The 11,427-nt window shown below is 43.3% G+C and overlaps 1 protein-coding gene across 1 annotated transcript in view; it reads left to right on the forward strand.

Moving 5' to 3' along the window:
* The window catches only part of DENND3 (DENN domain containing 3), a gene marked incomplete at both ends in the record, with an annotated part of 24,215 nt that extends 13,583 nt beyond the window's left edge, over nucleotides 1–10,632 (forward strand). The window contains 6 exons of the mRNA XM_029286840.1: nucleotides 1,126–1,647; nucleotides 4,141–4,403; nucleotides 5,449–5,619; nucleotides 7,363–7,492; nucleotides 8,754–8,861; nucleotides 10,496–10,632. Of these exons, the coding sequence (XP_029142673.1) occupies nucleotides 1,126–1,647; nucleotides 4,141–4,403; nucleotides 5,449–5,619; nucleotides 7,363–7,492; nucleotides 8,754–8,861; nucleotides 10,496–10,632 (1,331 nt within the window). The remainder of the gene's footprint in view (nucleotides 1–1,125; nucleotides 1,648–4,140; nucleotides 4,404–5,448; nucleotides 5,620–7,362; nucleotides 7,493–8,753; nucleotides 8,862–10,495) is intronic.
* Nucleotides 10,633–11,427: the final 795 nt, after the last annotated feature.

Consider the following 11,427-nt stretch of genomic DNA (forward strand, 5'->3'; position numbering starts at 1 on the left):
GGGGTCGCCAGCCGACACTGTCTGGCTGACGGCACCCTGATGAGGGCCTCTCTGTGGGAGCGTATCGGCCGGTGGGAGGCAATCTGTGGCAGAAGGCGGTCTCGGATGTAACCAGGTCCAATGCCACGGCGCGCTTTAAAGATGATAATCAACACCTTGAAGCGCACTCGGAAGGCCACAGGCAGCCAGTGTATTGCAAGCTAAACTCTGCCTGCTGCCAGCAGTTCGAGTCGCCAATCTCACCGGCTCGAGGTTGACTCAGCCTTCCATCCTTCTGAGGTCAGTAAAATGAGGATCCAGATTGTTGGGGGGCAAACAGGCTGACTCTGTAAACCGCTCAGAGAAAGCTGTAAAGCACTGTGAAGCGGCATATAAGTCTAAGTGCTGTTGCTATTGCTGTTTTACTTATTTTAGTAGAAGACTGTGGCATTTATTTATGTAACCATGAGAGTAGAGTAGAGTAGAATAGAATAGAATAGAATAGAATAGAATAGAATAGAATAGAATAGAATAATAGAAGCATTTGAAATGTGGATTTACAGGCGGCTGTTATGTAGAAGTTGGGTTGACAAGATCAGAAATGAGGTGGTGATCAGCCGCCTGGGAAAGCCAAGGGAAATCATCAAAACAATTAAAAAACAAAAATTAGAATATTTCAGACGTGTGATGCGAAACCCAGAAAAATATGGCATACTCCATTTAATCCTCCAGGGAAAGATTGAAGGCAAACGAGGTCTAGGCAGAATAGAATAGAATAGAATAGAATAGAATAGAAACACTGTTTTAACTGATGTGGTTAAGCATCTGGTGTGAACATGGGTCGTCCACAGAGGGGTCAAGATGGGGAAAATTTCTGCACCCAGAAAGACGTAGGAAGGGAAGACAGGACTGCTGCTGTCTTCTGGGTTCTGGATCATGAGGCTAGTGCAGGGGTCTTCAAACTTGGCCCTTTTATGACTTGTGGACTTCAACTCCCAGAATTCCTCAGCCAGGCAAGCGTGCCTGGCTGAGGAATTCTGGGAGTTGAAGTCCACAAGTCATAAAAGGGCCAAGTTTGAAGACCCCTGATTTAACAGGACTTCTTGGCATCTTTTTGTAAATGTCTCTCTGCTTCTCCTTTTCTAGCTAAAAGATCCATTTCAAAACCCATCAGCACTTTCAGGATTCCAGAAATCCACTTCCCACTGATGGGTCAGTGTGTCCAGACCTATTACGTCGATTTTACTAACCATCTGAGCAGAGCGATCGCGATTTTGTCACCGGAGAACTCTGCGCTCCTAGCGAGGTATTTCTACCTTCGGGGACTTATAAGTCTGATGCAAAAAAAATTCCTAAGTGCCCTTTCGGACTTCCAAAATCTGTACAAGACAGACATCAGGATATTCCCGACGGAGCTTGTGAGAAAATTGATAGAAAACCTCCCACCCCTGGATCGCTCCCAGGCAGATCAGAAGCCCGAACTGAAGAGATTGATCAGTTACCTAATGGACAAACAAAGAGAGGTCATCAAAACCGATGATCACGTGAAGAAATTTGAGTTGCCCAAAACTCACATGCAGGTGGAGGACTTTGTAAAGCGCATCCAGGAATCTGGGATTGTCAAAGATACTGACACCATCCATCGGTTGTTTGATGCATTAACCGTAGGTAAGGGGGTGGGGGGGGGCGGGGGGAGGAAAATTTACTCCCTTGTTTGAATTCTAACCTTTGTTAGAATTTTTCAAGCTCTTGTGTTTTCCTATCATGAATATATATCTTGAATGGAAGGGAAGGGAAGGGAAAAGAGAATAGAATAGAATGATAGGATAGGATACAATAGAATAGAATAGAATACAATACAATACAATACAATACAATACAATACAATACAAATAATGATCACAATAGAACAGAATAGAATAGAATAATGAGAATAGAATAGAATAGAATAGAATAATGGTAAGAATAGAATAGAATAGTGATAAGAATAAAACAGAACAGAATAGAATAATGATAAGAATAGAATAGAATAGAATAATGATAAGAATAGAATAGAATACAATACAATACAATACAATACAATACAAATAATGATAACGGAACAGAACAGAATAGAATAATGAGAATAGAATAGAAAAGAATAGAATAGAATAATGATCAGAATAGAATAGAATAGAATAGAATAATGATAAGAATAGAACAGAACAGAATAGAATAATGATAAGAATAGAATAGGATAGAATACAATAGAATAGAATACAAATAATGATAAGAATAGAACAGAACAGAATAAAATAGAATAGGACAGTGGTGGTGAACCTATGGCACGGGTGCCAGAGGCGGCACTCAGAGCCCTCTTTGTGGGCACGCGCCCGTCGGCCCAGTCCTAGGCCTTCAGCTGGGTTTTATAAAACCTTTTCGCTTTAGGCTTCCGCCGCCGTGTGCAAAAAAAAGAGGTTCAATCAATCAATCAGTCAATTTCAATTTTTCGCAGGAAAAAAAAAGATCTTGCAAAGTTGGAATTGATTGATTGAACTTTTTAGTCCCATCCAGTCTGCAGTTACCACCGCAGCCACGCCCACCATATGGGCCACGCCCACCCAATGGGCCACACCCACCCGGCACCCGACAATGCATAAGTGGGTTTTGGGTTGCAGTTTGGGCACTCGGTCTCTAAAAGGTTCGCCATCACTGGAATAGAATAATGAGAATAGAATAGAATAGAATAATGATAAGAATAGAATAGAATAGAACAGAATAATGATAAGAATAGAATAGAATAGGAATAATGATAAGAATAGAATTGAATAGAATAGAATAGAATAGAATAGAATAGAATAATGATAAGAATAGAATAATGATAATAGAATAGAATAGAATAATGATAAGAACAGAACAGAACAGAATAGACTAGACTAGAATAGAATAGAATAGAACAGAACAGAATAATGATAAGAATAGAATAGAATAATGATAAGAATAGAATAATGATAATAGAATAGAATAATGATAAGAACAGAACAGAATAGAATAGAATAATGATAAGAATAGAATAGAATAGAATAGAATAGAATAATGATAAGAATATTATATTCTGTTCTGTTCTGTTCTATTCTGTTCTTTCACAAAACCTCCTTCATTTCCCTCGGGTGCCAAACTGTCTTCACAATCGCATGCTATAAACTGGGGCAGATGGAACGTGAGCATCGCTCAAGAAATGTGGGTGGATGAGTAAAGGTAGGAAAGGAGAAATCAAGGGGCAAAAGTACAATGACTCTTACTGCCTCCTCCACCCAGTTTTCTGGAACTACGAATTTATTACTGCTATTAAGTCAATCTCAACATTCTGGTTGAAGAGGCCAGCTGGTGGAAAGTTAATTGCATTAGATGGGCAGCTATAGAAATGGAATGAATGACTCAATCAATCAATCAATCGCCCTTTTTTGAGTACAGGTAGTCCTCGACTTTTATGACGAGTCATTTAGTGACCGCTTGAATTTACAACGCACCTTCAGAAGGGGACTTACGACTTAGAGTCAAATTTCTGGTGTCCGGGCCTCTTCCGTGTGGTCATGTGACCACATTTTGGCTGCTCGGCCACCAGGCCTCATTTACAGCCATTTGCAGCGCCTTGCAATCAGGCGACTGTGATTTGTGATGTTTTTCCCCCCAGAAACCGGCGTTTACTTCCAGCAAAAAAGCATCCCATGGCGAACAATGGGTCCGCTTTACAACCGCCACAAAAAAAGTTTGTAAAATCAGCCACGGTCACGTGGTAACCCACTTTTATGACCGTCAAAAACTGATGACCAAATTTAAGTCAAGACTACCTGTAATACAGTATCTTGAAGGTAGAATAGAATGGAATGGAATGGAATAGAGTAGAATAGTGGAGTAGAATGAATAGAATAGAATAGAATAGAATAGAATAGAATAGAATAGAATAGAATAGAATAGAAAAAGGAATGGAATGGAATGGAATGGAATAGAGCTGGAAGGGACCTTGGAGGTCTTCTAGTCCAGCCCCCTGCTCAAGCAGGAGAACCTATACCTTAAAATTATACTGGGCTGCTGACACTTTCCCCCTCTTTGCAGCATTTGACGTACAGGGAAATCTAGAAATGTTCATTACGGTAAATAAACATTTTGTTCATTTTTAAGGGCAGCAAAAACAAATTGACCCGGAAACATTTAAAGACTTTTATACCTACTGGAAAGAAACAGAAGCAGAAGCCCAAGATGTGAACCTACCTCCACGAGTAATAGAACACCTGGACAAAAACGAGTGTGTTTATAAGTTATCCAACTCGGTAAAAACTAATAAAGGAGTTGGGAAAATCGCACTGACACCGAAGCGCCTGTTCCTGTTGACGGAAGGAGCCTATCCCAGCTATCAAGACATCGCAGCGTTCAGAGATATAGAGGTGAGCCTCCCCCAAAAGTACACACTTAACAACAGTTCTTTCAGTGACTGTTCAAAGTTACAAGGACACTGAAAAAAGTGATTTATGACCGGTTTTCACACTTACAGTAGTGGCCAAAATTGTGGAAACCTTTTGGGAAAAGTGTACAGTAGAAATGCCACCTTTGGTTACGTTTCCACCCATTTTTCTTCTAATTTCTTTATAACTGTAGCCTTGTTCACTTAATAAATACTATTTTACATCACTTTCTGGGTGACCAAGTCAACTTTTTGCACCATTACTTTAATTTCATTACGTTTTACAAGATCACTCAATGAAAGAACACAAAAAAACCCAACCAACTTGATAGCCATCACATAACACCCTGACAAATGTCCTCCGTTCAGTTTCAACACGTGACATCAATAACGGAATCCTACCGTGATCTGATTGGCTCTTTGCCAAAACAAGATGACACTTGATTGGCTCTCTAAACACTCACGCTCATTGGCTACAATCAGATGAAGGAAAGCTACCTGATATCAACCTAAGCAAGTTGTGCTTCCTTTTTCTGGTTATTTGGCTATAACATTTCATAGAATATAGTACAGATAATTGAACAAACTTGGTTGCATTACATCCTTGGTTAAATTATCTTTCCATTGATATATAATTTTAAGGTACTACTCCCCAAAAAAAGTGGTGTTATTAGCCATCAAACCTCAAAAATACACTTTCCCCAAAAGGTTTCCACAGTTTGGGCCACTGCTGTACTACAACTGTTGCAGCATCCCCATTGCCACTTTTTCCAGAGCCGTTGTAACTTCAAACAGTCATTAAACGAACGGTTGTAAGTCAAGGATTATCTGTATCTTGACACGAATGTGCAAATCAGGGTGTAACATTGATAGCAAAAACATCTGGAAAGCCCCCAGTTTACCCTGTCTGCCCCATGAGAATTTGGGGGGGGGGGCAGGAAGGGGCCACGAGAAAAAAAGATGAAAACAGAACTATGTGTTGCCTCATTGGGCTTCTTCAGCTCTTCCTTTTCTCCGTCCCCTTACAGGAAGTGAAAAACTCCACCGTTACTTTTCTGCTCCTCAAGATTCCTACCCTGAAGATAAAAGTGAAGTACAAGAAGGACGTTTTTGAAGCCAATCTGAAGTCGGAGTGCGATCTTTGGCACTTGATGGTGAAAGAGATGTGCGCCGGGAAGAAAATGGCAGACGACCACAAGGTTCGGGGATGCTAACGTTGGTTAACAACAGGGCCCTCCTCCAATCGTTCATTTTCTCAGATTCATATTTATTTCCAGATGGCAAGATTAATAAATGAGCAAGCAAAGCAACTTCCATCCAAGCTTCCGTTTTAATGAAGCTCAATGTCTTCCCTGCTGTGGTTCAAACAATTAATAATAATAATAGTAATAATAATAATAGTAATAATAATAAAGTTGGAAGGGACCTTGGAGGTCATCTAGTCCAACTCCCTGCTCAGGCAGGAAACCCTATACCATTTCGGACAAATGGCTGTCCAGTCTCTTCTTAAAAACTTCCAGTGTTGGAGCATTCGCCGCTTCTAGAGGCAGGTTGTTCCCCTGGTAATTGTTCTAACTGTCAGGAAGTTTCTCCTTAGTTCTAGGTTGCTTCTCTCCTTGATTAATTTCCATCCATCGCTTCTTGTCCTGCCTTCAAGCGCTTTGGAGAATAGCTTGACTCCCTCTTCTTTGGGGCAGCCCCTGAGATATTGGAAGACTGCTATCATGTCCCCCCTCATCCTTCTCTTCGTTAAACTAGACCAGGGGTAGGCAACCTTGGCTCTTTTATGACTCGTGGACTTCAACTCCCAGAATTCCTGAGCCAGCCATGCTGAGGGGAAAGGGAGAGGTTTCCAAGCTGAGCCATGCTGGCTCAGGAATTCTGGGAGTTGAAGTCCACGAGTCATAAAAGAGCCAAGGTTGCCTACCCCTGAACTAGACATACCCAATTCCAGCAGCTGTTCCTTATATGCTTTAGCCTCCAGTCCCCTGATAATCTTTGTTGCTCTTCTCTGCACTCTTTCTAGAGTCTCAGCATCTTTTTTACATCGCGGTGACCAAAACTGGATGCAGTATTCCAAGTGTGGCCTTACCAAGGCATTGTAAAGTGTTATTAACACTTCACGTGACCTTGATTCTATCCCTCTGTTAATGCAGCCTAGCACTGTGCCTTTTCCAGATGGCAAGATTAATAATTGAGCAAGCAAAGCAACTTTCATCCAGGTTTCCATTTTTAATGAAGCTCAACGTCTTCCCTGCTGTGGTTCAAACAATTTGTTCAGTTCTGCCAAGTTTTTCTTACTTGCGGCATTCGTGTTCCTTGGTCTACTTTTATTGTGACCCACCCCAAGTAACATCAGAGCCATAGCTGGACAAAACTGGCTTTGTAGATGAATAATACTCCAAAGATGTAACCAAAAAAAAAAAAAAAAAGGAAGGATAGCAAAGCAGAGTAGATAGTTTCTAGCTGTTCAATTTTCTAGCCAAATAATTTTCTTCAAAGATGCCAATCATTTTATCTGCCTGGATTTGTTCCAAGCATCTCCTTCGGCTTTATTCGCCAATTATATTGATTAGTCTTTAAGGATCCAAAGAATTAAAGAATAACAAAATAAAAGAGTTGGAAGGGGCCTTGGAGGTCTTCTAGTCCAACCCCCTGGATTTTAATTGAATCTATCTCTTCTGGGACCCCAGACATGGGCTTCCTCTGGCCAAGAACGAAGAGTTCTAGTTTAAGGAATAAAATCTGCAATTCTGCATTCGTCTTTGGATTCCTGACACACAGGATATTCTATCAAAGAGGCCCACACGTGACCCCCCCCCCAGTAGACATTGGGGAAAATGTAAAAGGTGGGATCTCGTATGTGTAGTATGTGCAAGCGGCAGTCGGGGTTTTCGTTCATCTGGTGCTTCCTCTCAACGTCCCACCCCTCTCTCTTTCAGGATCCACAGTATCTTCAACAAGCCCTCACCAACGTTCTTCTGATGGATGCGGTGGTAGGCTCCCTGCAGTCGTCCAAAGTAATCTACGCAGCTTCAAAGCTCTCTTACTTTGACAGGATGAAGAACGAAGGTGAGCTGATGGATCATTGAGATAATACTTTTTGGGTAGGGTGAAGTGTTCTCGACACTCTTGTGTGGAATGGTAGCCCAAGAGCAGAGTTGCAAGTGACCTCCTGGTTATGAAGGATACCAAGAACTGCTGTAGACCATTCCTATGGCTGAAGAGCTTGCTTTTCCTCACTGATCTACCGTGTTTCCCTGAAAGTAAGGCCTACACCAGGGGTAGGCAACCTTGGCTATTTTATGACTCGTGGATTTCAACTCCCAGAATTCCTCAGCCAGCCACGCTGAGGGGAAAGGGAGAGGTTTCCAAGCTGAGCCATGCTGGCTCAGGAATTCTGGGAGTTGAAGTCCACGAGTCATAAAATGGCCAAGCTTGCCTACCCCTGACCTAGAGCAAGGGTAGGGAACCATGGGCCTTTTATGACTTGTGGACTTCAATTCCCAGAATTCCTCAGCCAGCATGGCTGCCCCATTGACTTTGCTTGTCAGAAGGTCTCAAAGGGGGGGAGAACACATGGGTGGCTCAGGAATTCTGGGAGTTGAAGTCGACAAGTCATAAAAGGGCCATGGTTCCCCATCCCTGACCTAGAGCAAGGGTTGGGTGACTATTGTCCCTTTATGACCTGTAGACTTCAGCTCCCAGAATCCCTGAGGCAGCCATGCTGAGGGGAAAGGGAGAGGTTTCCAAGCTGAGCCATGCTGGCTCAGGAATTCTGGGAGTTGAAGTCCATGAGTCATAAAAGAGCCAAGGTTGCCTACCCATGGCCTACACCAACAATAAGCCCTAGCTTAATTTTTGGGAGTGGACCTAATATAAAACCTACCCAAAAATAAGGCCTCTTCTGCAGCCTGGCCTGCATTTCTCAGTCAGAGTCCTTTCCAGAAGGCCTCTGCAGCCAAGAACCGAGCTATGGGTTGAATCTGTGGCTCGGTTCTGCAAGAGATCTGCAGCTGAGCCCCAAGCTATGGATTGAATCCATAGCTCGGTACTCGGCTTCTTAGGCCTTCTGGAAAGGCCTGACTGCAAAATCCAGGCCCGAATGCAGCTGCAGAACTTCGGCCCCAGAAGAAGCGGACCGGCTGGGTGGGGTTGTCGGTGCCGGAGGTGAGGTAAGGCCTACCCCGAAAATAAGACCTGGTGCCTCTTTTGGAGGCTAAAAAAAAAAAAGACCCGGTCTTATTTTTGGGGAAACACGGTATCCTATCTATCAGTTTTTCCTTTTGGCCCTATAAGCATTTCTAAAAATACATGTCTCCTCTTTGTCCAGTGCCCATGATGGTCCCCAAAACAACGACTGAAACACTAAAGCACAAGATCAACCCATCGGCTGGCGAAACATTCCCACAAGCAGTGGAAGTCTTGCTCTATACACCAGGTATGGAACTGAAGGTGGTCTCACCTCATGACGTTACCTGTCCCACTCCCTACGTTCATTAAAATGGGAATATACAGTATCTCAACAAGGGTGCTTGGTATTGATCTAGAGACAAATGCATGCCTAAACCCATCCAGTTTCATGGCTCAGAAAGAGATTGGACCATCGCTCTTCCCGGAAGGCCAAGCTTGAGTGTTGTGGGATCTGTTCAGAATCCAAGATCTCTCTTTATAAACATGAGAAGATATTCAGCCAATGACATCACAATGAAGGAGTAGAGAAGAAGCTCTCCAAAGCACCTGAGGGCAGGACAAGAAATGACAGGTGGAAGATCATTAAACAGAGAAGCAACCTAGAACTTAGGAGAAATTTCCTAGGTGAGAGCAATCAACCAATGGAATAGCTTGCCTTCAGAAATTGCGGGTGCTCCGTCTGTCATGGTTCTGACAGATGAAACTCTTCCAAAGAACTTCGAGGCATTGTTTACCTTTTTGTTGTTAATTGCGAAGTCGTGTCCGACCCATCGCGACCCCATGGACAACGTTCCTCCAGGCCTTCCTGTCCGCTACCATCTTCTGGAGTCCATTTAAGCTCACGCCTACTGCTTCAGTGACTCCATCCAGCCACCTCATTCTATGTCGTCCCTTTCTTCTATTGCCCTCAATCTTTCCCAGCATTACGCCCTTCTCCAGTGAGTCCTTCCTTCTCATTAGGTGGCCAAAGTATTTGAGTTTCAACTTCAGGATCTGGCCTTCTAAAGAGCAGTCGGGGTTGATCTTCTCTAGGACTGACCGGTTTGATCGCCAGCACCATAGTTCAAAGGCCTCCATTCTTTGTCGCTCAGCCTTTCTTATGGTCCAACTTTCACAGCCATACATTGCAACTGGAAAAACCATGGCCTTGACTATATGCACTTTTGTTGGCAGGGTAATGTCTCTGCTTTTTAGTATGCTGTCTAGATTTGCCATAACTTTCCTTAGAATCTTTTATTCGAGAAACAAAGTATCGGCACTACATAGTTAAAGCCAAAAACTGAATTCCCCTTCCCTGTGCACAAAGTAGCAAAGCACAATTCCCTCCTCCAATTAATAGTCATAAATCACATTCCCCAATTAGCTTGAAGCGCGGGCTTTCTCCCCAGCTTTCCAGCCCGCCAAATCTTTATCAACTCTGGGCCCAATGACCTTGGGTTCCCATGGCTGAGTTGTTATTGTTATGACTATGACTCTCATCCACATTCCCCCTCCCAGCATCAACTAACTCTAAAAGCGAAAGTGAAACATGGCTGCATTTCCATCTGTTGTCAAAGCAAGAACATCCGATGTTAGCAGTGTTGACCCCATCACTGGAGGTTTTCAAGAAGAGACTGGACAGCCACTTGTCTGGACTGCTGTAGGATCTCCTACTTGAGCAGAGGGTTGGACAAGAAGACCTCAAAGGTCCCTTTCATCCCTATTCAGTAGCATTTCTTGTTGCCACATGACACGTGTTGCTACAGTCCCTCTCGGTTGCCCGTCCTGCAGACTGGACCAAGGAGGTTGACAGCAGAACTTCCTTGGCTACTGCAAATCTTGAGGATATCGTCCCCCCCCTTAGATTCCATGCATATAACATAAACATTCTCCCATCTTTAGGCCAGCTTGAATCCACAGAAAAACACGGAGATGCTCATCCAAAACTGTGGTGTGCTTTGAACGGAGGGAAGGTGGTGGTCTTTGATGCATCCTCGTGGTCTCTGCAGCATTCTTTCAAAGTGGGGAGCTCTAAGCTGGTAGGTGACATTGACGATGGAACCATTCACGGAAGTTTTCAAATCATTCTTAGACATCTTTCCAAGTCTGTGGAGAGGTTCTCGGCCATCCGGCTCACGGTTGTCCCACAGGCGTTTTTCCAAAAGGCAACCGGACTTCCTTTATTTTTCCTTGAAGAGGTTTCGCTTCCCATCAAAGAAGCTTCTTCAAGTTCTGAAGAACGGAACTTCATCACGAACTTGAAGAAGCTTCTTGGATGAGAAGCAAAACGTCTTCAAGAAAAAAACAAAAGTCCAGTTGCCTTTTGAAAAAAACACCTTTGGGACTTAGGCAGGTTTCAAACTTCTCAAGTCTCCCGTCCTGTTTTAATGTGTTTTCATTTGTTTTTGCTAGACAAGGCTTTGGGCCCTTCCCATTGGCCTGTTTATTCGTAGTACTGTGTCTCTCAACCTCAGCAACTTTTAAGATATGTGGACTTCAACTCTCAAAATGTCCCAATTGGCTGGGCAATTCTGAGAGTTGAAATCCACACATCGTAGAGTTTCTGAGGTTGGGAAACATACTAGACCAGGGGTCAGCAACCTTAAACACTCAAAGAGCCACTTGGACCTGTTTCCCAGAGAAAACACTGGGAGCTGTAAAACTTGTGTGTGTGTGTGTGTGTGTGCGCGCGCGTGCGTACAGGAGGCAGGGAGCTTGATTGAAGAGTTTAATTAAAAAGAAATAGAGGCTGCTGTGCATTTCTCTCTCTCTCTCTCCCTTTCCTTCCCTCCCACCCTCCCTCTCTTTCTCTCTCCCCCCTCTCCCTCTCTCCG

Source organism: Protobothrops mucrosquamatus, unplaced genomic scaffold, assembly GCF_001527695.2.
Source record: "Protobothrops mucrosquamatus isolate PMUCROS unplaced genomic scaffold, P.Mucros_1.0 scaffold5382, whole genome shotgun sequence".
Lineage (NCBI taxonomy): Eukaryota > Metazoa > Chordata > Lepidosauria > Squamata > Viperidae > Protobothrops > Protobothrops mucrosquamatus.